Below are 26,925 nucleotides of genomic sequence, written 5' to 3'. Positions count from 1 at the left end.
GAGTAAAGATCATTTGTACAGTTGAGTGGTCTAGCTTGGTGTGCCCTTTTATCAGTTATGAGAAGAGAGTGGAAGGAGTATTGTTTAAACAGTGAGCGAGTTTCCATGTTCGTGGTTTTATACTCTGAATCCTAAGTTATTGAGGTATCGTCGTTCTGTGAATGGTATTACTACTTGTCAGAAATCATGAGGAAGAACAATTCAATCCAGCCCAAGTGTGGGTGCTTGTGTTTGACCTCTCTAGCCATATGTTGTCATAGCCTTATAGAATCTAAGCTGGTCTTAAAGTAATATTTGATTCATTGGGCCATTAGTGAGAAACGGGAAAAGTGGTTAGGTGCTGGTTCCTAGACACGTGAGTGTGTGTGTATGTGTGTGTGTGAGTAAGTATGTGTGTATATTAAGTGTATATATCCACACATTTTTTATTGACATTCTATAGATATGTTTGAATACAGAAACATTTTTTACCCCAAATACTGAATCCAAAAGTACCAAATAGTATATAGCAAAATTCAAACTTAGGGTTGTATCTAACAGGTACAGTGATTCAGCCATTTCTAGTTGTCATTTGTTTAACCTTCTTAAGTTGAGCATTTCTGTGTCTGCAGTTGATGAATCTGAATATATCCATGTGGCTCTGTGGTAATGGTTGTTTGGATAATCAAACAATACTGGCACAGTATGAGCGCTTGTGTTAGCAGATGTGTGTCAATGCCATTCCACCTCTCTCTGCAGGCATGTAGACTTCTTTAAGTTTTAAATGGATTTATATTAAGGTAGATTGAAAGCCTTTGCAAAAAGTAGGTTTGAAGAAAATCTCAGTGTCTTTTAATACCTGTACATGACTTTCAGTGTAACAGTTCTGTTGTAACCATGTTTTTAAATGTTATTTAAGTTACATGTTCTTTAATTATGGTCAAATACAATTTGGTGACCAAAACTGAAGTAATAGTTTAAAATAAGTAGCCATTGCTTAATGTGTTAAAAACATTCATTTTGTAACTTTAATTTTTGAAATTTTCTCAGTATAGTATCAATTGTGGTCTCATCGAGTAGAGATGTACACATCAAAATTCATGTATTATATCTGTAGTTATTTCATACTCTGTGAGCTATACATAAGACTTTGTTTTTTCCCCCAAATTTCCACTAAGCAGAATTCTGTTACAGGCGCCTAAACACACGAGGAGACTGGCATGATCTTAAGGTGCCTTTTGAATCAGAAAGATTAAATTATGTTTCAGATGCTTTTGGTTTGCTATTTCTTTTTGAAAGCTCAATCTTTATTCATGAGTTAGTGGATTAGTTTAATTTCTCTGATAAGGTGTCTCACAGGAACCTATTGGCTAGTTTTTTCATTCATTTGTACACTTTGGTGGGGTTGAGGTTGCAAGGAGTTCATTGGAGAACAAAAAGCAACTTATGAAAAATTGTAAAGATGATGGAAAAAATGAATGCAAAATACAAAATACCAAAAATAAAAAATTTTGTCCCATTTTTAATATAAATGATACTATTGTTTTATAAATGTGTAATAAAGGGGTCCCTCTTTTATTGGATTTTCTCCACTTAATCCTTTGTCTTTTTCAGTTATCTTAAATTTTGTGTGGGGGGATTGGTTTATAAAATTAGTATTCAGGTAATTTTTATCTTGCAATGAAAATTTCTTTTATAGCATTCATTTTAGTATTTGTTTTTACATGACTTACAGCTGTTTAATTTTAATTTGCTAATACATTGATTGGAAACAAGTAGTTATGTATTTTTTCATATCCTTTTATATTCTCTTAAATTGAGAATATTCAAGTTTGGTAGTTACTGAATTTTTCATGGTTTTAATCATCAAATGAAACCAGATAAATATACTAATCCCAGCAACCATGACTTCTGTCGGTGTATTAAGGCCATAAAATAAATGAGGAAACTATTTTACTGTGACTTTAACTTTTAGTGTTATGTAATAACTTTCTGTTTTAGACTGCATTTCACATACCTAGTTAGGTCCTAGGTTCTAAAATGTCCCACTTACACTTAAGAGCACTGATCTAGAATTAGACTTATACAAAAAAGTCCTGGGTCCCACATACACCTAAGAGTACCGGCGCTCGCATCAGACTTTCTGTTTTGAGGGGAGATCTCTTTGTTGCCCAGGCTGGCCTCGATCAAGCCCCTGGGCTCATGTGATCCTGAGTAGCTGGGACTGTATGCGTGCACCACAGTACCTGGATGGTTAGCTTAGTTGAGCCTCAGTTTCTCTCTGTAAAATGGGGCGACAGTGGCACCCACACAGGGGGTTAAGGTGATGAGATGATTCATATAAGGCACTCAGCCCAGGGCCTGGCACAAAGTTACTGCTCAAACATTAGCTGTCATGTTGATGTTACTGCTTTTACACTGATATACATGCTATGTGATAGTATGATATGTATATACGATACATATATGTGAATCTAGGGGTTGAGATTAAAAGGATGTCTAAACTATGTGATGTTTCTTGGAAAGCCTCATCATTGCAGACTTCTGATAAGTCGAGTATGTCTCGTAATTTTCCCATGCTTTTTTTTTTTTTTTTTTGGTGGTACTGGGGTTCCTGGAAGCCCTTCTACCTCCGGACTACACTCCCAGACCTATTTTATATTTTTTATTTGGAAACAGTGTCTCTTAAGCCAGCGGAGGCTGGCTTCGAACTTGCACGATCCTCCTGTCTCCGCCTCCCAAGCGCGGGGATTACAAGCGTGTGCCACCAGACCCGGCTTTCCCATGCCTTTTTAAATAGAGGTTAGAAACTGAAATGTTTTAATCAACCCAGTCTTGTCTTCACTAAGTTTTTCTCCTTTCTGTCTCATCCAGTCCCCCACCTGCTGATGTCTAGACCCAGAACTCCTGTTATTAAGAGCAGAGCTGGGGTAACCTAAATATTCTATATGGACCATAATAATCTAACATTACTTAGTATCTGTAACTTAGAGGTTTGATGCTAGATGAAAATGCCTTGATCCTTGACTGTGTTTGTATAAATGACATTAGCATCTTGGTAAGATTTTCTTACTGTAGTTGTGTTGTTTGTAGACAGATGTTAACAGCTTTCTTCTGGATAAGAAAAATAAATTGGGTAATATATGTTTTATATATTTTTTAGCTTCTCTTAAAATCAGAATATTGAATAGAATTCAGACACACTTGAGGATATAACCTGCACTAGAAAAACTTCAGCACCAGCGGATGCCTCAAATAAAGCCATAGAATCTTTCCATCTAGAACTGAGAAATCTCTATAGGCTTTCATTATTAAATTGTTGTAGATTTTGTCATCATAACTTTTCAAAAGTTAAAGCTCTTTATGTGAACAGGAAAAAAAAAAACCTGCAAATCATCATGTTCCTGAAATCTTATTCAGTAGAACTTGAACCTCATGAAATATGGTTCTCTTAACTGAATTACTGAAATACAACTAGCATAAAGCAGACATCATAGGCAAGTGGCTTCACACATGGTATCATTTAGCAATATGATTTGTACAAACAAAACATTCTACTAACTAATGTAAATACTGTCCACGTTAATGGTTCATAACAGTCTTGTTACTGAAACACTGAAGTGGGAGGTGTGTGTGTGTGTGTGATAATATTTGCTATTTTTTATGCTTCTGGACAGTAGCTTTTGTGCTTTGAAATGAATTCCAGCAAATGTTAGTTTTAGGTGTGAAATGTATCACAGGTTGTGAGCCATGACAGGTCAGTTTGAAATCAAAAGCAAAGACATTGAAGTAATTGCCGACACACAGACCTGCAACTCAGAACCACATTGTTCTGAAGATGCAGACTCAAGAAAGTGTAAGATTGACTGAGATACCCAAGTAGGGATGGCTGTATCTCCCACTCAAGCAAAGTCCTTTGCAGGTAGGTCTAAGGAAGATGGCATGTTGGGCCATAATCATAAACTGAGAATGCCAATTAGGATTCTGTTGGGAACGGTCACCTCTAGCTAACCCAGGGAATAAAAAACTTATTTGAAGGATAAGAGGAGCTCATAAGATTAAAGCGAAGTGTGACAGGGTAGAAACTGGGAAGCTCCAGAAGGGTTTACAGAAATTGCTCAGTAGGTTTATTCCTCCACTGGATTAAATGCACTGACCCCATTCAAGAAAGAAGGTGTCTCTAGGAACTCTTTGGATAAATTGGTTTGAGAGTAAGCATCCGGGTTTACTGACCCATCGAGACATACCTCATTTTAAGGAAGTTGGGTATCAGGAAGGGTGCTGGTAAGGTGACAAATGGCCAGCTGATCACGTGGAACCTTGGGCATTTGCTGAGTGAAGGGAGCACTCCACAGGGGGCCTGCAGCACAGTTGTGGGAACAGGCTTGCAGGGCTGCTCAGCTGGATTGCCAACTTCCACTTGGTAACTGCTACTTAGTATGCCCAGCTCTCCCTTGATGGGCAACTTTTTTTTTTTTTTCTTTGTGGTACTGGGGACTGGACCCAGGGGCATTCTATCTCCTCAAACCTGTGATCCTCCTTATTCAGCTTCCCAAGTACTGAGATTATAAGCATGTGCCACCATGCCTGGTTGATGGGTAACTTTTAATTGGTAATTTTGTGTGTGAGGTGGAACCCAGGGGCTATCTCCAGGCTATTTTATACTTTATTTGGAAACAGGATCTAAGTTTTGAGAGCCTAAGTAACTGAGGCTGGCTTTGAATCTGTGCAATCCTTCTGTCTCAGCCTTCCAAGCACTGGGATTACATCGTGCACCACCACCCCTAGCGTGGTGAAAATTTTTGAAAAACAACTTTTTCAAGAATAGTGGAAACTGGGCTCAATTTCTAGTCCCCCCCAAAAAACAGATTACTAATTCATCAGGGGTGAATTCACTGATGCAGTTACAGCTGTGATTCATTATTTCACCTCTGAACGTTGGTACACTGCCATTTTGTGAGCTTTTCCAGGGCACGTTCTATATGCAAACTACAAAGGACTCAAAGAGGACACATGGGGCTCAGTGGGAAAGGACCCTTGGGTTCAGTCCCCAATACCAGGAAAAGGATAAAAATGTTAACATATTTAGAAGATCTACCATCATTTGCCAGGCGTGGTGGCGCACGCTTGTAATCCCCGCGCTTGGGAGGCGGAGACAGGAGGATCACGCAGGTTCGAAGTCAGCCGCACTGGCTTAAGAGACCCTGTTTCCACATAAAAAAGTATAAAATAGGTCTGAAAGTGTAGCCCGTGGGAGTGCAGCCCAGAAGTAGAAGGGCTTCCAAGGAACCCCAGTACCACACACACAAAAAAAGATCTACCATCATTTAACCAAATTACATATTACCCAAACATTTTCTGCCCCACTTTGTCCTGCTAATTGGCACTAGGGACTACCAGGTAAGTCCAAGGACAAAAAGGGAAGGCCTGTGAGTGGCATCTTCAGTTGGCTATGATACCACTTTTATTTGGGGAGAGGATCAGTAGCAAAATACTGCATGAAGCCTTCATGAAGGACAGGAATGAATCAGGAGCAGGGCGTAATGGTGCATGCCTGTAATCCTAGTGCTTGGGAGGCGGAGGAAAGGATTGCAGGTTCAGCCTCGGCAATTTAGCAAGACCCTGTTTGAACATAAAAAATAAGGCCGAGGGTGTAGTTCCGATGAACAATGCCTTTGGGTTCAATCCTCAGTACCATCACCACCAAAAGAAAAAAGAGAAAAAGAAGTGAACCGGGGACTCAAGAAACAGAGCTGCCTGGCTGAAGGCCGCTGAGGGTGGGTGAAAGGTGCATTCAAAAGTAGCAGCCAGGAGGTGAGGATTGCTGGGAAAAACCCAACTCCTTGCAGGTGTGCTGGTGAAACAAACGCCTGGGAGACACTTTGAGAGTAAGAGCTCCTGAGGAAAAGGGAGGGGAAGGAGATTCATCTCAAAGGGAAGAATAAGGCCAGATCCTCCTGCAGCGGAATTGTGGGCGGAGCCCCAGGGCAACCCCGCCACCTCTGGAAAAACCAACATAAGTCTAAAGGACAGGTTAGAAAATGACATGAACGAGGACAGTCTCAACTCATTTTGAGAAATTTATTGAAATAAGAACAAGCATCAGTCATATAGGAACTAGAGCAAAAGAGCCATTTTAAATATATTCTTAAAAAATAACAAAATACATTTGGTTAAGGCACTACATCCCGTCTTGTGTTTTCAATAAATATGCTGTGCTTTTAAAAAGGCAGCAGGGAGGACCTGCTAAATGAGTTCAGGCACTATTGTGTCAAAGACAAACTTTGCTGTGGCCAGCGTATGCAATTTATCCTCAAAAGAACTTTTACTAATTAGCTAATTTAAAAAACTGGACAATATAAAAAAGCGAAAGTTTTCTCCTTCCAGTTTAGGTCTCTTCCAGAGAGACCTATGTATAACCTATGTATAAAAGGTGCTGTTTCTTCATATGTTCCTTGGTAACAATGTATTATGCATAAAGTACAAAAGATTACCTCTTGGGAACTTAAAGGACATCTTGAACAACTTGAAATCTTTGGGAAATTTTTTTTTTCAACTTTAGTAAAAATCAGCAGCGTTTAGAAAACTCCAGATCTTTCTGTATCCAAGAAGGTCACTTTAATTTGAGGTGCCTTCTGATCAAGAACCTCTATTGAGCAGCTGAGGGGAGTTGGAGCCAGATCCTGTGCTGTCTGGTGTAAACAGCGCTAGGCAGGAGTGAAGGGGTCTGCTCCCTCACTGGCTCCACCAGCGCCTCCTGCTGGCAGCCTGGTCTCAGTGCAGTGCTCAGCAGCTCAGGAAGCACCTGCCTGCTCCGCGCTGGTCGCAGCTGCTATGGAAGGCTTGGATTCCCTGCGTTCTGCGTCTCTTCCAGTTCTAGCACCTCGCTAGTCTGATAGTGATAATTGTTTTTGGTTACAGTTGCTGCTGCTCCAGTCCAGTAGGCCCAGCCTCTCTGTAGGACACAGTGACCACAGCAAAGGGGAAAAATTATCTTTCTACAACATGGCCAGGTTGTTTGATCCCTTGGTACAATCCTTCCATCAAAACACATTACCCTACTGAGTCACCAATGAACTGGAGTTACAGAAGGCCGTTAAGGCCTCTTAGTGGACAAAACAACGTTTATGGCAGAAGCAGGTTGCATAGATCTCTAAATTCACATTATCACACACTTGGTTTCTCCAGTCAGGTCTTCAGCACTTAGGATATTGGGCAGTAAGGGTGTAGACAGTCATGAGGTAAAACGGGCAAGAATCGTGACGTGAGGCCCGTCTCATTCAGGGTGACGACTGGTCTGTGATGTTGAGATGGCAGGTTAGACCAAGTGACCGAGCTGGAAATTAAGCTTCACCTTTGGCAAGTAAACTGACACAGGGTCAAAGCTTTGTGAAATCTGGACCTGCCTGCTCAGATGCAGGAGAGAACACAGCTAATTTCATTCTGAAATGAAGAACAGTATTGCTTTCATCTGCTAAGACTTAGGCTTCAGTTTGACTTTAATATATATATATGTTGGCTTTAAATTATGAGCACAATTTTTACCTCACTATAAAATATTAACCTTAAAATCAATCACTGAGAAGCAATTGGCTACTAAGCATGTAATCACAAAAATAGAAAAGGTAATCAAAGAGCGCTTGAGGAGAGACTCCGGAGCCAATGGACATTTTAGTTGATCTTCTCCAGGGACCTGTAATAGTCTGTCAGGACTTTCCATGCTTTGGGGGCCATGAAGCCATCTGGGGGGTTTTCTCCTTCACGGGCGAGCTTCCGCATACGGGTTCCTGAGATGAAATCGAACTCGTTGTGCCTGTCACAGCAGAGCAACAGAGAATTCAGTGTAGGTCAGTCACATCTGCCCTCAAGGAATTTCTGTAAAATATTGTATCTTAGAAAATGGGTAGTCATAGGCCGGGCGTGGTGGCGCACGCTTGTAATCCCCGCGCTTGGGAGGCGGAGACAGGAGGATCGCGCAGGTTCGAAGCCAGCCACGCGCACTTGTGCTGGCTTAGGAGACCCTGTTTCCAAATAAAAAAATGTAAAAATAGGTCTGGGAGTGTAGCCCGGAGGTAGAAGGGCTTCCAGGAACCCCAGTACCACTATAAAAAAAGAAAAAGAAAATGGGTAGTCATTAAGCTTCAGGGACTTGCAGAAGAAAATATTTGTGCACCTGCTGTGTTCATGGGAAGGGTCTTGAGCAGAGACTGTCTCCTATTTCTCTGTCTACTCCTTCCTGTGAGCTCTCCGCATGGGAACTGAGACACCATAAACATGCATTGAACTCTTTTTCTGTCCTGCTTTCTTTCATGTAATGTGCTAGGCACTTCATGCATGCTCAAAGCATGCATGTTGAAAGAAAAAAAAAAAGGTTTTTTTTTGCAGTGCTGGGGATTGAACCCAGGGCCTCACACATGCTAGGCAAGCTTCCTACCGCCAGGCTATATCCCCAGCCCCTAAATAAATATTTATGGACCATCTATGCAAGGGACTAGGCTCTAACTTCAAGGGACACAAAATGTCTTAAGACCAGGTCTTGGCTCTCATTCCGTTGGGAGGACATGGAAATACACTAGAGAGCTTTCTAGTCAGCTCCTCGTCGTTCCAGTTATAAAGATGAGTACTCCTTCTCTGAAAACCTACCTTGCTGGATCATAGAAGTCCATAGCTTTTTTAGCTTTGTTGTAGGCGGCCACACGGAACGGGATGATTTCCACAGAGGTGAGCCCAGGGGCCATGCTCAAGACCTTCCCCCCATGAGTGGGCTCATACAGGTCCTTCTTGGTCTCTGGGTGAGGCATTCCTGCGGGATCCCTGCCCACAATGTAGAAATTGGCTCCCGCCATCATCCGGCATCTGCAGTGCCACTGGACCTAGAAGGCATTGGACAAGGGACATGCAGACTGTCATGGGCCAGGTCTGTGAGCTCCTGTTTACAGAGATGCCTTAGTTCTGCTTTAAAGGTGGTTTCGTGATGCAGGTCAACTAGAACTGGCAGGAAAGTGACGAGTGCTACTAAGACTTTGGGTAATCATCTCCAGGCCTGGTTAGATCAGGTAGGACACAAGTTTTATATTTATGATTATTTTTTGTGGGGGTGTGTTTGGTGCTGGAGATTGAACCCAGAGGCATTCTACCTTCAAGCTACGCCCCAGCTCAATTTTATTTATTTGGAAACAGAGTCTCACTAGGTTGATGAGAGTCTCACTACTTGCTGAGGCTGTCCTCGAACTATGATTCTCCTGTCTCAGCCTCCCAAGTGCTGGGATTACAGGTGTGCACCACCATGCCGGCTCGACACAAACTTTAAAGATAGGAAAGTTGTATTTCCTCATCTCTTCTCTGAAAAGACTGACAGATCAGGAACACTCGGATCCAGTGATTTACAAAACTATAAATCTCACTGTCCAGTCCCTTAGATAAAGGATAGTTAAAAGGAAATGACAAATTCCATTATTCGATTGCCATTGATGAGCTAATTACCTCTCATTTGTAGATATTCAAGTTCAACACACTACTTACAGTGTTTGCCCTCTCTTTGTGTGTATGTGTGGTACTGGGGATTGAACACAAGGCATTCTACCTCCAAGCTATACTCTCAGCCCTGTATTATTGTTCATTTGAAACAGGGTCTTTCTAGATTGGTGAGTCTCACTGCTTGTCCTCAAACCGCGATCCTCTTGTCTCACTCTCCCAAGTATGTGCCAGGTATGTGCCAACACGCCCAACTAATACTTGCCCTTTTGAAAGCTCAAGTAAATGCCAGGTGCGGTGGTGCATGCCTGGTAATCTCAGTACTTGGGAAGCTGAGACAGGAGGATCGCAGGTTCAAGGCCAGCCTCGGAAATTAGGCAAGACTTTCAACAACTTAGCAAGATCCAATATCAAAATAAAAAGAGCTGGAATTGTAGTTTGGAGATAGACTGCACCCAGGTTCAATCCCCAGAACAAAAAATAATTAAAAAATATAAAAAGCTCAGGCAGTAATACAAAGAATAGATCCTAGAACTTTTATATGATTTAAGAAAATTCATTAAACTCAGCTTGGGGCCTTGCACAGGGTGAAACCCTGTCAGTTGGTCATACTTCCTAAACACTTTGAGATCCACTGCACTGGGGAGCAGTGGAAATAAGAAAACCTCAGATAGGGTCACTGTTGTAATGAAAGGGAGACCTTTGTCTTTTAAAGACATCCTCTCTCAGCCGGGCGTGGTGGCGCACGCTTGTAATCCCAGCATTCGGGAGGCTGAGACAGGAGGATCGCAGTCCGTGGACAGCCTCAGCTACTTAGTGAGGCCCTCTGCAACTCAGTGAGACCCAGTTTCAAAATAAAGAATAGAAAATAGGGCAGGGGATGTAGCTTGGAGGTTGAATGTCCCTGGGTTCCATCCCTAGACCTGCAAAAAAAAAAAAAAAAAAAAAAAAAAAAAAGACATCCTCTCTTCTAAGCAGCTCAGAACACAGGAAACACACAAGAATGATTGAATATTGGGTTAGACATAACCCAGATAATCTTACTTGTCGGCCTCATTCACACGCCCACCTCCATATTCTCAGAGGTAATATGTAATGGGTTTGACTTATGAGGATTTCTAGCATTTTATAAGTACAAAATGGCCACATTTTTGGATAAAGAAGAGAACAGAAGATCCCAGAATCTGCTCGTGAGAAAGGAAAAAGAAGTATCCCAGAGGCTCATTTGCTCTTCTAAAGTTCAAGCCTGCATTCTGAGTCTAATAGCCCAAGATCTGGGAAATGCTCACCTCCGTGGGGCCAGCATACAACATGGGCGATGGGAAGATGGCAACAATGGTAGACTTGGGGTCCAGTATCCCTTCCTCCAGCACAGCTGCGTGCTGCTTTATCCTCCAGTCCAGGGGCACATCGTCATCCTTGGTCCAGCCCCCCAGAGGGTGGAGCAGGAGAACGGGGTTCTTGTAGCCCCTCTCCAGGAGCCGGCGGCGGGTGTCCTGCATCAGCAAAGCGTGGCCATTGTGCACGGGATTGCGCAACTGGAATGCAAACACCGCATCTGGGAGAGAGAGGCAGAAAAGCCCAGGTCAAAGGACGCACAGCTGAAGCTATGCTTATAGCTCAGTGTACTCATTAAATCCACTTGCTTTTGATAACTCACTGCAGAATACACCCAGGCATTTAGAGATATTAATCCAGGACCACCAAGCAATGCTAGGTTGCTTGGACGAGGATACGGTGCAGAGGCGAGAAGTCGACTCAGGACCTTCCCTCAAGCTGAGGCTCAGGCAGGGCACTTGGAGCAGCCCCCTTGCACCCTGCTCAGTCTCCCTTCCCCAGGGGGATGAATAATCATGAAAACTGTTTCTGGAGCCCATGCATGAGACAACCACCTACGGGTAGAAAAATCAGTTCACCTTCACTTTAAACAAATCACCAAAGCTACTCCATATAGTGGTAGGCTCCTGAGAATCTTAATTCTTCCCTGGTTATGAAATGTAATTAACAGATGTCCATGGTGGTATAGTTAGGAAATACATAATAATTCAAAGTAGAACATGAAAACTACAGAAAGTCCCCTCATTTCCTTTTCTCCCTCTTTTTTCAAGATGTGCGAAGAATGGAAAGCGTTCTCTCTTCTTGGTCCAGCTTCATTCCCAAGAGGGGGCCGCTGTCACCTGTGGAGACTCTTCCGCTTCTATATACAGACATAGGTTATGGGTATTAGAACTTTTTGTTTTCCAAATTATGATTGTGTTGTTCTGTGATTTGCTTTTCTACTTAATACATTTTAGGTATCTTTCTGTGTCTGTGCATATTTTGAACTGCTGCATAGTGTTCCAGTACATGAATAAAACTTTAAACTGTTTAGGTAGCACAGACATACCAACAGATGTTTTCATTTAAAAATACTAATCTAGCGGGGTGTGGTGGCGCACGCTTGTAATCCTAGCATTTGAGAGGCTGAGACAGGAGGATCGTGGTTTGCGGACAGCCTCAGCTACATAGTGAGGCCCTTTGCAACGCAGAGAGACCCTGTTTAAAAATAAAGAATAAGATGCTGGGCATGGTGGCGCGCGCTTGTAATCCCCACGCTTGGGAGGCAGAGACAGGTGGATCGCACAGGTTCGAAGTCAGCCACGCTGGCTTAAGAGACCGTTTCCAAAAATTAAAAAATAGGTCTGGGAGTGTAGCCTGGAGGTAGATGGGTTTCCAGGAATCCCAGTACCACCACCACCAAAAAAAAAAAAAAAAAAAAAAAAAGCCAGGCATGGTAGTGCACGCTTGTAATCCCCGCACTTGGAAGGCAGAGACAGGAGGATCACACAGGTTCGAAGCCAGCCTTGCAGGCTTAAGAGACCCTGTTTCCAAATAAAAAATAAAATAAGTCTGGGAGTGTAGCCCGGAGGTAGAAGGGTTTCCAGGAACCCCAGTACCACAAGGAGGAGGGAGGGAGGGAGGGAGGGAGGGAGGGAGGGAGGATGGATGGATGGATGGATGGATGGATGGATAGATAAGCTGGGTGTGGTGGTGCATGCTTGTAATCCCAGCATTCGGGAGGCTGAGACCAGAGGATCGTGGTTTGCAGACAGCCTCAGCTACTTAGGCCCTCTGCAACTCAGTGAGACCCTGTTTCAAAATAAAGAATAAAACATAGGGCAGGGGTGTGGCTCAGAGGTAGAATGCCCTTGGGTTCCATTCCCAGTACCACACACACACACAAAAAAAATACTAATCTGATATCCTTAATTCTATGATCAGGGAGAGGCGAGGTGTACTAACAACTTACCAGCGTTCATTTCTTTATATTTCTGTTTGAGCTCCAGCGGTGTCAGGCGGTACTGGTCCAGCCCATCATCCCACTTTATTCTCTCCAGCACCTGAAGGTCTCCACCAACCAGCCAATCCCCACTTTCCATCACCATCTAGAAAGAGCATTGTTCAAATTGCTCCTGATTATCATTGGTTTCTATCTTATCTAAAGATTTTTCTCCTTCTTTTGGACCAGACTTGAGTTACTGTTGGAAAACTGCCTTTAGTTCTCATTTCTTGCATGGTATTTCTCAAAATTTTTGGCCTCTTGACTTCTTTTTGCTCTTAAGAAATTATTGAGGACTGCCCAAGAGCTTTGGTTTATGTGGATTGTATTTATCATTATTTTCTAGGTTAGAAATTAAGACTGAGGAACTTTAAAAATAGTTTTAATAAATCTGTTACACAGTAACATAAATAACATTTTTTAGCAAAAAATAGTATTTCTCCCCCTTTTCCCCATAATAGGAAGTACGGTATTGTTTTACATGTTTGCAAGTCTGTGTATGTGTGTGTGTGTCTGTCTCTTTCTCTCTCTTTATGGTACTGGGGATTGAACCCAGGGGCATTCTACCTCTGAGCTACACCCCACAGCTCCTTTTATTTCTTATTTTGATGCAAGGTCTTGCTCTTTTGGTGTGAGTTTTGCTTACTTTCTGAGGCTAGCTTCAAACCTGCAATCTTCCTGTCCTACCCTCCCAAGTACTGGGATTAAACGCATGCACCACCGCACCTGACTCTATCAAAAATCTTCTTAAGCGAGGCTGGAGTTTTTCCTATTGCAAGTTCATGGAGATGAAGAGCACAGCAGCCATGCATGTGGCCAGTTGTCGCTATCTGGAGTCTAAGGTGCCAGCCATCTCACTCCTGTCCTCCATCGCTTTTGTACCAGCCGAGCAAATGCCAACACAGTGACAGAAGAGAATGTCTTCTCACCATGAGTGTAATTTTATGCTCGGGATTCTCTGGATGGGTCACAGACACCTCCAGGGTTTTGTGAACCATATAATGAGAACCAGTGCTAGCACACTCCTAGTTCAATTTGAAGTATCTTAGACAATTTCTACTAAGGACTCAAACGAGAAGTCCCCTGGGAAAAGTCAGGCCCCTTGTTTTCTCCATTTAACTATTGTTTAGCACAATTTCTATGGAAATTTCCAAAGGATGCAGCCTCCTCCACTTTAAAAATAAAGAAAATCTCCATAGGGCAGCAAAATATAACATAATCCACATTTTAGTCTAGGCAATTAGCTAACATCCCATTGTCTCAAATGACCTTTGACAAAGATTCCAAAGACAGTCCCTTCACCCTTCAACAAATGTACTGGGGAAACTACATATTCATATTAAGAAGAAAAAAGAAGTTGGATTCTTATCTTATACAGAAAAACTAACTCAGGGTATTAACCCCTTCTCAGGTAACATGATTCTCAAGTATTTTCTCCCATTCTATAGGTAGCCTTGTCACCCTGTTTATATCTTGAATCCATAAAGAACTCCTACAACTCAATGAAAACAGATCAAATAACCTGACTTAAGAAATGGGCAAAGGAGCCAAGCCTGGTGGTGCACACCTGTAATCCCAGTACTTGGGAGGCTAAGACAAGAGGATTACAGGTTCAAAGCCAGCCTCAGTAACTTAATGAGGACCTCAACAAGTTTGTGAGACTGTTTCCAAATAAGAAATAAAATAGGGCTGGGGGTATAGAATGGGCTTAGGTTCAAATCCCATCGCCAAGCAAATAAACAACAGCAACCAAAGAAATGGGCAAAGATGATCTATACACAGCCAAAAAGCATGTGAAAAGAATAACACCACTAATCGTAAGAGAAAGGCAGCCCAAACCACAATAAGATACATTTCATGCCCATTAGAATGGATATTATTATTATTATTTTGTTGGTGGCGGTACCGGGAATTGAACCCAGGGGCATTCTACCCCCAAGCTATCCCCCAAGCCTGATTTTTTATTCTTTATTTGGAAACAGGTTCTCATGAAGTTGCAGAGGGCCTCACTAAGTAGCTAAGGATGGCTATGAACCCGGATCCTCCTGTCTCGGCCTCCCAAATGCTGGGATTAAAAGCGTGTGCCACCCAGCTCAGAATGGATATTATTAAAAAACAGGAAGATACAAATATAGTAAGGATGTGGAGAAATTGGAATGATTGTGCAACTGGGATTATAAAAGCTACAAGGAGTATGGAAAGCCATATGAAGGTTCCTGAAAAAAATTTAAAAAAGAAGTACCATATGATCCAGCAATAGTACTTTGGGGTATATATCCAGAAGAAATGAAAGAATCTTTAGGAAATACTTGCACACCCATGTTCTCAGCAGCTGTTCACAAAAGACAAGAGGTTCAAGCCACCCAAATGTCCAGCCAGTTGAAGAATGGATAAATAACACGTGATAGCTACATACAACGGGATATCATCCAGCCTTTACAAGAAAGGAAATCTTGTTATATGCGACAACATAAGTGAACCTTGAGGGCATTATGGTCAGCGAAAGAAGCCAGTCACAAAAAGACAAATCCCAAGTGAGTTCACGTATATGAGGACAACGTGGCCCCCTGAAAAGTTAATGCAGAAGAAGGAAGCCGGGCACAGTGGTGCACATCCGTGATCCCAGGACTGAGACAGAGGACCCCAGGTTTGAAGCCAGCCTCAGCAAATTAGTGAGGCTCGCAGTAACTTAGTGAGATTGTGTTTTTAATATATATATATATATATATATATAATATATAATATATATATGGGTGATGGTGTAGCTCAGAAGTAGAATGCTCAAGTTCAGTCCACAGCAGTACACACACACACACACGTATGTGTGTGTGTCTGTGCATATAGACATTTACCTATAAAGCAGGCAAGTGAGCAAAAGTTGACTGATCTAAAACACTCAGTAGGAATATGCAAACACCAGCCGGGTGTGGTGGCACACACTTGTAATCCTAGCATTTGAGAGGCTGGGACAGGAGGATCAAGGTTCACAGCCAGCCTCAGCTACTTAGTGAGGCCCTTTACAACTCAGTGAAACCCTTTTTCAAAAAATAAAGAATAAAAAAATAGGGCTGGGGGTGTCGCTCAAAGGCAGAGTGCGCCTGGGTTCCATCCCCAGTACAAAAAAAAAAAAAAAAAAAAAAAAGCAACAAAGGAGTAGCCCTGGATCATGTTCCCTGCTATGGCTGGGTGCTGGAGTTCACAATGACCAGGGACCCAAAGGGATTAAGGGAATGGGGACTGGGATAAAGTGGAGCGATTTTGCCTCTCTGCTGACATGTGACAATATCTGCAGGCAATTGTGACCTCCCCTGCTGCAGCTGGAGAGGGTATGCTGTTGGCACCCAGTGCGTAGAGGTTACCGATGCCCCTTGCATGTCCTACACTGCACAGGACAGTCCTCCATCCAACGTCAACTTCACTGGAGTTCAGAAACCCTGGGGTAGAGAGGGTCATTGTGCAAGGGGTTTGATTCTGTTCTCAAGGACCCCTTTATAAGCTTGTGCTCAGCAAATCATGGAGTAAAAATAATTTTAAACACTTGTACCTATACATAACCTTACCCTCGTCACTGGATATGGTTCTAGGGATTGAACCTAGGCCTGTTCTACCACTGCACTACAGCCCCACCCCCATCCTTTTTTAAAAAAATGAAAGAGGGTTTCTCTAAGTTTCCAAGGCTGGTCTTGAACCTGTGATCCTCCAGTATCAGCCTCCCAGGTACCGGGATTATATTTCATTACTCAGACCAAAGATCCAAAAAGAACACAAACTCTGTCTCTGGGTGGGTGCAGTGATTCATCTGGGCGCTAGGGGTCAGCCCTGTGCTGTGTTGCTCTATTTATTGGTGCCTGTTCACCACCAGACCTACAAATGGTGTCAATTCAGGGGTGGGGAGGCACAACTCCAAGGGCAGCTCATTCTGGTTCTAACTATCCCTGGAACTGTGTCCAGCTGTCAGAAAGGGAGGCCTAGTGCTTGGTGAAGCCCCCACTGTCCCTCCAGTGGGCTGCCAACAGTAGAAGAAGGGCCCCTGCTGGGGGTCTGTAAAGCTACAAGCTCGGAGAGGGAGGAGCAGGCATACGTCTAGGGAAGTAGAAAAAGAGGAACTGGGCTCAGAATCACAAGAATGCAAAGCACAAGATGGAAAAAAGGAGGACAAATTAGTCCAAACGCTAGAAGGGAGCCTAAGACAGAGGTGGATAGAACAGGCTGCAAGAGGCAAACGATCTGGAGATGCGGGTTGCACAGACAGAGAGGAGAGGACCAGCTGGGGACGGGAGGTGCAGAGGGCCCATGCTGGTATTGCAGCCTCACCTTCAGAATTACCTGTCATGGGTGTGGTCAGGACAAGTACAAATCACTCTGGGAGGGCATAGAAGGGCATTTAATCATGCCTATGGGTCATTGGTGTTGGGACTGACTGTGTGTGTGTGTGTGTGTGTGTGTGTGTGTGTGTGTGTTGCAAGGGACTTAACCCAGAGGCATTCTACCTCCAAGTTTGTGGGGAGCCATTAAGGTTTCCCCCTTATCTTTACTAAAAGAATACTTCTGACTGTCCTTCGCAAAGAGTCAACAAGGTTTTGGGTCATGGAAGGTTCAAAGTAATTAAGGTCTGAAAGAAGATTAGTTTCATGTTGTTTGTGATGGCACAAGGGTGTTGATTGATCTGCCCATGATGTAAGATACTTTGGATATGTCATTATTGTATTCTGGTGTAAGGTACTTTGGATTTGTCATTGTATTCTAGTGTAAGAAACTATATAAATACTACAAGAGAAATAAACCCGGGGTCGGCCCAATAGAGATTGATGACCCTTCCATGCTTCAAAAGAAATAAACCTGGGATCAGCCAGTAGAGATATCGACCCAGGAGTAGACTGGCGATCTTCCATGCTTGAATTAAATTCTTAGAATTGAATTCTTTCATCCTCACTCCTCCCTTCGGAACCCGTATTTTGCCGGCTGGCTCCAGCACAAGTTACACCCATAGGCTCGCTCTATCTATCTATCTATCTATCTATCTATCTATCCGCTGTTCCTGGGAACTGACTCCAGTGGCACTGTATCTCCGAGCTGCAACCCCAGCCCTGCCTTATGTTTAATTTGGAAATAGGGTCTTGCTAAGTTCTGGAGGCTGGCTTGGAACCTGTGATCCTCCTGTCTCTGCCTCCCAAGTTTGGGGCTGACTTCTCAGAGGGGGAAATACAGTGAGGAGGCGGAAGGGGAACGACATTCTGAGCCGAGGGCACAATTCAGTGACTTCAGAACGACTGACTAGAGGAGTCCTGAGTGACTGGGTGGTGGTGGCGAAAGGCTAACAGGCAAATCCTGTCTTCTCCAGGGGGTTCCAAAATAAAGGCTGCATGACTTGCTCTGGCTGAGGAACAGACAAGGGAGTAGAGGTCCAGGGAAGACATGAAATGTCCTGGCCCACATTGGAATAGGAGCAAATAAATTCAAGTAACACTTGAGAGGGCAGAATTGTCTGAACTTTGTGATCAAATAAATGAGAGGAGGAGAAAGAAGCAAGAATGGTGCCTGGGTTTTGGTTACAGGCCACCATTTTTTTGTTTGTTTGTTTTGGTCCTGAGGATGGAACCCAGGGGCATTCTACCTCCAAGCTATACCCGCAGTCCTATTTTGTTCTTTTATTTTGAAACAGGGTCTCACTAAGTTTTGCTGGGGGGGGGCGGGGGTGTCTCACTTAGTAGCTGAGGCTGGCCGTGAACCCACAATCCTCCTGTCTCAGCTTCCTAAGTACTGGGACTACAAGTGTACATCACCACACACTCGCCTATGGGCCACCATATGGATGACGGAGCTGTAGGTGAGATAGGAGACACGTGGCGGCAACAGATTTGGGGAGAGGGCTGAGCATGTGGCCGGAGGCACTCGGGATATATAGGCAACAGCTCCAAATAGTTACCTAATGAAGCGGTTCTCCACCTTCCCAACACAGTCAAATCGTGGGGAGCTTTAATTCCCCCCAAGGACCAGGTCTGGCTCCAACAAAATCGGAATCTATGATGGAGGACCTGGTCACAGATAGTTTTTAAAGCTCCCAAGTGAAGCTACTGACCTAACTGTTCTTCATTGTAGAACTAAAGGATGCGAGGCCTCATATTACCACCCCTCCCTAGGAAATCATGCTTTGTTCTCCTGTTTTCTACATCCATTAAATGGAAATCATGATTTCTACCTACTTCACAAGAGCAGTATCTTGGAAAAGCTTCAAGAGCCTCGGGTGCAAGGCCACGCAACTCCTGCAAAAGCCTTCTTTCTACAACTTTCCTCCTCGTGATTTCATCTGAGATCATGTCACGTGGTTCCTTGTTTTAAAGTGACCTGTAAGAGGATTCTTGAACCAAAGGTCGGGAGCATTGTCAGTGAGGCGCTAGGAATAGGCAGGCTGCTTCTTGGTGACTTTGACCATTGTCTGCAAATATTCCCAGCACCGCATGGAAATACAAGACCCGCAGTTACTTTAGGGAGTAACAACTCAACTTTTTGAAGACTTGGTGTTCTAAAAACTATATTAAGGTATGACTGAGTTTTAGAATGCTTTGATGTGGTACCGGGAACTGAACCCAGGAGTATTCTACCTCTGAGCTACACCCCCAGCCCTTTTTATTTTTTTGTTTTTGAAACAGGCTCTCGCTAGGTTGATCAGAGTCTCACTACCCTGTTAAGGCTGTCCTTGAATCTGTAATCCTCCTGTCTCAGCCTCCCAAGTACTGAGATTATAGTACACCATGCCCAGCCTTAGAGCGCTTAGTAAACACACCATCAAGAGTTCTTTTCCCAATAAAATTCACATTCATGTTTCCCAATAAAACCGTGTGTCTGGTAAATGCCCCCGCAACAACCCAAGTGGACGGGGTAAGCAGCTCTCTCTCTCTCTCTGGTTATTCATGGTCTGTCACTCACTGCTACCTCAATGAGAGTGTTTGGTACAGAGTCACTGACAGTATTGTCAAAGTCACAAGTTACACTACCACTCTTCTCGGCTCTTAAGACATTCTGACTCCAACTGCTGACATGCATTGGCAGGGCAGGATGAAAAGAAATAATCACTTAGGATCACTCAAGAGCTCCCTTAGAGTTTTTAAGTGCAAGTCATGTGTACACAGCTGTTAGACCCAAAGACTAGAAGCATGTGAGCTGCCATAATGATAGGCCGTTATTCTTTGGGTCAACGGGTGAAGATAAGATCCTAAACCTGTATGATTATGATCAGAAAAGATATGATCAGAGATATAAGTAAAGCCCAGAACATAATATCCTTCAAACCACTCTGTCAGTATCTAGCAATTTCAAAGACCAGCTGTCAGCCTCTTTGAGAAAAATTGTGCAGATGACTTTGATCCTGCTGTGCATTAAGATTAAAGATGTTTATCCAGGACTGGAGATTGAACTCAGGGCAACTTTACCACTGAGCTACACCTTCAGCCCTTTCATTTTTAATTTTGAGACAGGGTCATGCTAAATTGCTGGGGCTGGTCTTGAATTTACAATCCTGCCTCAGCCTCCCAAGCAGCTGGGATTACAGGTGTGTGCTGTGGTACCTAGCGGAAGATGTTTATCTTGAGGGCCAATTGCTATGTCTAAAAAGGAAGCAAGCTGCTTTGCTTGCCCACTGACTGCCTGTGTTCAGACAGGAAGGTTCCCAACAGGAACCTTGAGAAGCTCTTTCCTATCCTGGAACATTTTTCAACTAAAAACAAACAGAATCTCACATAATTTTCTTTGGGGTCTAGGGGATGAAGGAGATCTTAAGAGTCATTTTGAGTCTGGCTCCTTCTTTTGTCAGTGAAGAAACAGGTTCAGAAAGATGATGTCCCTTTTCCATTACATGGCTTTTTAAAGAGGCCTCAATTTTTTTTCCTCTTTTTTCTTTTTCTTTTTTTTTTTGTACTGGGGATTAAACCTAGGGGTATTCTATCTCTGAGATATACCCCCCCAACCCTTATGTTATTCTGAAACAGAGTCTAAGTTGCAGAGGCTGACCTCAAACCTGCAATCCTCCTGTCTCAGCCTCCCAAGTACTAGGATTACAGGCGTGCATCACTAGGCCTGACTTGATGATACCTGTGATTTTGCTGAGAGTTCCTCCATCTGGGGAATCTGAGAAGCAAAATCATCAGAACATCTCTCTCTTTACTTCTACCCCAAGGCTTTTATCTTGACCGAGGGATGGCTTCTGTGTTGGATTTCACATATTTTTTTTTATGGGAAATGAATCATACCCAATGGTTCCAGGATGCCCCTCACTTTCACCCAAACACCAACAGGAATAAGAATTTGAGAAGGACTCTGAAGGTGAGTACCTATCTACCTCCGTTGCCATCAGGGAGGGCAGACCCTAAATGATCACAGTCAGATGAGCACATTTTCCAATCTTGAAACTATCCAGGGACAAAACCATAGTATGTTTCCTCTGGGAACTCAGCCACATTCTCTGCTCATTTGTGTTTATTGAAAAGATACCATTGACCCTCACTGGTCACAGAGCATGAACTCTGCGTTCTCTTTCCAGTGGTCGGCTGGGCCCATTCTCTGGGAAGACATTTTCCAAGACGTGCAGGGCTGCGAGCTCTAGCTGCGTTTTGTGGACAGCTACAGCTGTGATCTTGGTCCTTCCTTCATGATACCAAATAAACATTATCCATCTACCTGGTCCCATCTAGCTGAGGGTGTGGCCATCACAGAACCCGAGGCCTCAAGATATCCTTGAGACCAGCTGTCAATCAGAATGACATTTCTTCCCCCCTTCAAAAGATTTCCCAAAGCAAAGCTTGCAAAGCCTAGCTTAGAAATGCATTCCTCTATTCTTTTTCTGTCTTATGTATGTGAATGTATCATTTGAACCTCACTATCACATACAGTGAGGGGAAGTAAAGATTCAGGGAAGAAAACAGACCAAATAATAATATGAATATGTCACTATGAATCTCACTCTCTGGTACAAGGCACTGAAAAAGATGTATGTGTGTGTATGTGTTTGTGTGTTTTACTGGGAGTAGAACCCTGGGATGGCCTGCCTCTAAGTTACACCCCAATCCATATTTTATTTTTTATTTTGAAATAAGGTCTAACTAAGTTGCTGAGGCTGCCTTCAAACCTGCAATCTTCCTGTCTCAGCCTCCCAAGTACTGGGATTACAGGCATACATCACTGTGCCTGGCTAATAAAAAAAAAAAAAAAAGAAAAGAAATACAAGCCAGGCATGGTGGTGCACACCTATAATCCCAGTAGTTGAGAGGCTAAGACAGGAAGATCACAGTTTTGAGGCCAGCCTCAGCAATCTAGTGAGGCTTTCAGCAATCTAACAAGACCCTGTTTCAAAAACAAAAATAATAATGAAAAGGGCCGGGGTATAGCTCAGAGATAGAATGCCCCTGGGTTGAATACCTAGTTTCTAAAATATAAAAATAAAAAAGAAATGCATTCTTCCATGTAATCTTAGTTTTTAAAGTCCTCTATGAGTCGGGTGTGGTGGCGCACACTTGTAATCCCAGCGCTTGGGAGGCTGAGACAGGAGGATTGCACAGGCTCGAAGCCAGCCTCAGCTACTTAGTGAGGCTTTCAGCGACTTAGTGAGACCCTGTTTCCAAATAAAGTATAAAATAAGTCTGGGAGTATAGCCCGGAGGTAGAAAAGCCTCTGGGTTCCACCCTCAGTACCACCAAAAAATAAAAATAAAATTAACAATAAAGTCCTTTATGAAGGAATTAAAATAATCATTTTTGTCCTCAGTGAAATAGATCAAGAAAGCCCACCCAAAGTCTCCAGCACTTACTTTGATGTGGGGGTGCTTAGCACATGTGGTCCCCCACACTCGGGAGCATCGCTCCTCTTTCCTGTGCTCGTAGAACTCAGGGTCACGTAAGACAGCCACCCTCCGTCCGCCGTGCGTCAGCGCCAGCTCGCTGCAGCCCTCCAGCCGCGTCTTGTCCTCGGTGGACAGCGGCAGCACCACGGGTATGCTCATGTTGATCACGCCATCTGTGGAGAGACCCGTGCGACCCATGAATGCCGGAAAAAAAGGGGTGCTGTCCCTAAAGGATGACTCCGCTGTGCACGGAGCCACTCCGGAGAGGACCCTCAAAAGGCCTTCAAGACCCGAACCCTACGTAGTTGTCCGCTGCCCGGGTTTTTCTAGGGCCTGCGTTGAGAAGTCCCGCTGGGCTTCCCGCGGCAGGAGGTGGGTAGGATGTAAGAAGGAGGCTGGTTTCAAATCGCACAGGTGGCCTCAGAGAGGGATCTAAGTTTGGGGATGAGAGGGCAGCATCTCCCCGCAAGGGGGTGGGAGTGGTGTGGTGTGGTATGGTGTGGTGTGGTGGTGGTGGTAGTAGTAGTTTGTGTGTGTGTGTGTGTGTGTGTGTGTGTGTGTGTGTGTGTGTGTGTCCTCGCACGTATATGTGTGTGTTTATTGGGGATGGGAACCCAGGGGCATTCTACCTCTGAACTACACCCTCAGCACTATTTTACTTTTTTATCCGGGCATTCTACCTCTGACCTACATCCTCAGCACAACTTTATTTTATATTTCAAAACAGGGCCTCGCTAAGTTGCAGAAGTCCTCACTTGATTGCTGAGGCTGGCCTTGAATCATCAGCAATCCTTCCATGGTTTCCCCTTTAAAGCTTGGTTCTGAATGAACCCAATGTACCGGGGAGTTTAAAGTCCTTTAAAAATCCAACTAAAATAAAACTTGATAAGACAAAAACTAACTTTTATTGGAAATGAACATTTTATTTTTTACAGTACTGGAGATTGAACCCAGGAACATTCTACCTCCAAGATACACCCTTAGCCCTATTTTTTTATTCTTTATTTTGAAACAGGGTCTCATTAAATTGCAGAGGGCCTCACTAAGTAGCTAAGGCTGGCAGCTATGAACCTGTGATCCTCCTGTCTCAGCCTCCCAAGTACTGAGATTACAAGTGTGTGCCACCGTGCCCAGCTGGAAATGAACATTTTAGTAATATTGGGCACTACTAACACATTGAATTGAAAAAAAAAGGGGGGGGGGAAACGAGGTAATTCACAATCAACAGGACCCTAAATGAGCCATCCACTAATGTTTACTATAGTGGAGGCCCAGCATCACCCCTTTCCTTTCCTTTTCTTTGCTTTCTTTTATTCTTTCTTTCTTTCTTTTCTGTACTGGTGACTGAACCTAGGAACACTACCACTAAACTACATCCCCAGCCCCCTTTTATTTTTTATTTTGAGACGGGGCCTCACTAAGTTGCTGAGGCTGGCCTTGAACCTACAATCTTCCTGTCTCAGACTCCTAAGGCACTGGTATTACAGGCATGTGCCACCACTCCTGGAACCTTTTTTTTTTTTTTTTAAGAGACTACTAATCTCACTTCTCTGGGAGTCGTAAGTCTTGTTGGCTCAATTATAATTTAGAACCATCCGTCCAAACACAGAGGAGTGTAAGATGACATAAAGCCATCCTCTGAAGCTCGTGTACTTTCTTTGGAGAATGAGACCCTCTTGCCTTTAAGCTGAGTCTCTTACTTTAAATAGGATGTAAATAAATTGGGCAATCTGATCTCTCAGTATACAGCACAACAGATCTCAGGGTATGCAATGTGCCACTCAGAAACGTTGGCAGCTGTGTAACAAGTCAACAGGAAGAGACAAGAAAACAGTTTGAGCCGGGTGTGGTGGCGCACACTTATAATCCCAGCATTCAGGAGGTGGAGACTGGAGGATCTTGGTTTGGGGACAGCCCCAGCTACTTAGTGAGGCCCTTCGCAACTCAGTGAGACCCTATTTCAAAAATAAAAGGATTAAAGCCAGGCATGGTGACGCACGCTTGTAATCTCAGTATTTGGGAGGTTGAGACAGGAGGATCTCGCAGGTTCGAAGCCAGCCTCGGCTACTTAGTGAGGTTCTCAGCAGCTTAGTGAGACCCTGTTTCCAAATAAAATATAAAATAGTGTAGCCTGGAGGTAAAAGGGCCCTGGGTTCCATTCCTAATAAAACACACACAAAAAAAGACTACAAAATAGGGCTGGAGGTGTAGCTTGGAGGTAGAATGCCCCTCGGTACAGCAAAAAACCAACCAACCAAACAAACAAAAACCAGACATGGGGAGCTGGGTGTGGTGGCACACATTTATAATCCCAGTACTTGGGAGGCTGAGACAGGAAGATCACAGGTTCAAGGACAGCCTCAGTTACTTAGTGAGGCCTTCTGCAACTTAGTGAGACATTGTTTCAAAAATAAAGAATAATAGGGCTAGGGGTATAGCTCAGAGGTAGAATGCCCCTGGGTTCTATCTCAAGCACAGGAAAAATAAATAAAACAGACATGGACAGCTGGCCTGGTGGCACACACTTGTAATCCCAGTACTTGGGAGGCTGAGAAAGGAGAATCGCAGGTTCACAGCCAGCCTCAGCTACTTAGCAAGGCCATCGGCAACTTAGAGATCTTGTTTAAAAATAAAGAATAAAAAAAAAATAGGGCTGGAGGTGTAGCTTGGAGGTAGAAAGCCCCTGGGATCCATCCCAAGCACCATAAAAAAGAAAAAAAAAAAAAACAGACATGAAAACTGTGATGGTTAGTTTTCTGTGTCAACTTGCTTAGGCCATGATACCCAGATGCTTGGCTGAATATTATTCTCTATAATATTCCATGGAGGTATTTTTTAGATGGAAAGAAACGAATCAGTAGACTCTGAATGGAGCAAATAACACCCTAAGATGTGGGTAGGACTCCTCCCATCAGAGGAAGGCCTGAAAAGAAAAAGGCTCATCTTGCCAGAAGAAGAGGGGCTGGGGCAGCAGAATGCCTTTGGACTGGGCATCCACAGCGGCTAAGCAGCGCTCCCGACGGTGGGCATCAGGATAAAGAGCTCGGCTGTGGGATGTGTGGAAAGCGGTCCTATGGAGCGACAAAGCCAGCTGACCTCAGGTGCCTGCAGCCGCGACTCCACCTGGGTATAAACAGAGTTACTGCTGGGTCCCTACCATTTTCTCTACTTTTCTACTAGAGGGACATATCCAACAATTTAGCTGTGCTGAGCATTGTCCGTGGCTTTGAGCATCAGTTCAAGCTCTCAGCCTTTTCCTTCGTGTGTTTCCGCTCTGGTGGGAACTGCCTTGATTATTTTATTGCAGTACATCTCATCTGGAAGACTATTGTGGGTGTTTTTTTTTTTTTAGCCATGGTGAGTCCAACAGATAACTTCCTGTTCTGTTGAATAATTTTCTTTTTAAGTCATTGTCAAACCTTTTGTTTCAGCCTTGTAGATCTGCTCACTAGTTACATAGACAGTTGCTTATGCAAAAACCAAATTAATTATTATTGCCCAGCTAGGCTTTTTTTTTTTTAAAGAAAAAGAACACAAATGAAAACAATATCAGAATATCAGAGATAAATGATATCTTCAGAATTTTACCTCTTCAGTCTGGTACAGTGCAGAATTTTGCAGTCAATAGTAAGTATATATTTATTTCCATTTCTGTAACTATCAATTATGATAGCTTGGAATTAAATTCATGCATAATCACACATTGAAAACATTTGAACTTCATTTGAAGTACAGTCATACACAATCCAACCAGGTGCATCCACTTTTTAATTTAATTTTATTTTTGTGGTACTAGGGGCATTCTTCCTTTGAGCTATACCCCCAGCCCTTGATTTGGTTTTGTTTTGTTTTGAAACAGAGTCTCATTAGATTATTGACTCTCACAATGTTACTGAAGCTAACCTCGAACTTGCTCCTCCTGTTTCAGTCTCCCAAGTACTGGGATTACAAGTGTGTCTTACTAACACCTAGTTTAGGTGCATCTTTCCACAATTAAAAATGCTTTTTAACATGTGATAGAAAATAATTTTCCAGATTGGTGGGACTAAAAGGGAACCCATGGTCATTGGAAGAGGATCGCAAATTTAAAAGAACTCAAAACAAAATATGCAACAGGTAATTTAGAAATAAGATTACTGTTGTCATCCAAACTGTATCCGATCCAGCAATTTCCTATTACTTGGCCTCAAATCACCAGAAACATGTAAGATTATTCTACTGTAACTGGTTGGATCATGAACTGATAACGATTCCACCTGGCTAATTCAATTTTTAAAATTATGTCTTTAACTATCTTAAATTAATGTGACATCTCTAATTA

General features: G+C 43.3%; 1 protein-coding gene across 2 annotated transcripts in view; it reads right to left on the bottom strand.

The window, feature by feature from the left end:
• Positions 1-7,650: 7,650 nt before the first annotated feature.
• Positions 7,651-26,925, bottom strand: part of PAPSS2 (3'-phosphoadenosine 5'-phosphosulfate synthase 2) — a gene marked incomplete at both ends in the record, with an annotated part of 72,624 nt that continues 53,349 nt past the window's right edge. For both annotated transcript variants that reach the window (XM_080694490.1, XM_080694491.1), the window contains 5 exons: positions 7,651-7,792; positions 8,623-8,852; positions 10,743-11,011; positions 12,743-12,878; positions 22,572-22,777. In XM_080694490.1, coding sequence (XP_080550616.1) covers positions 7,651-7,792; positions 8,623-8,852; positions 10,743-11,011; positions 12,743-12,878; positions 22,572-22,777 — 983 coding nt within the window. The remainder of the gene's footprint in view (positions 7,793-8,622; positions 8,853-10,742; positions 11,012-12,742; positions 12,879-22,571; positions 22,778-26,925) is intronic.

The sequence above is a fragment of the Muscardinus avellanarius genome, assembly GCF_963383645.1.
Source record: "Muscardinus avellanarius genome assembly, chromosome: 4".
NCBI classification, from domain to species: Eukaryota; Metazoa; Chordata; class Mammalia; order Rodentia; family Gliridae; genus Muscardinus; species Muscardinus avellanarius.
This window is presented reverse-complemented; position numbering and strand designations above follow the sequence as displayed.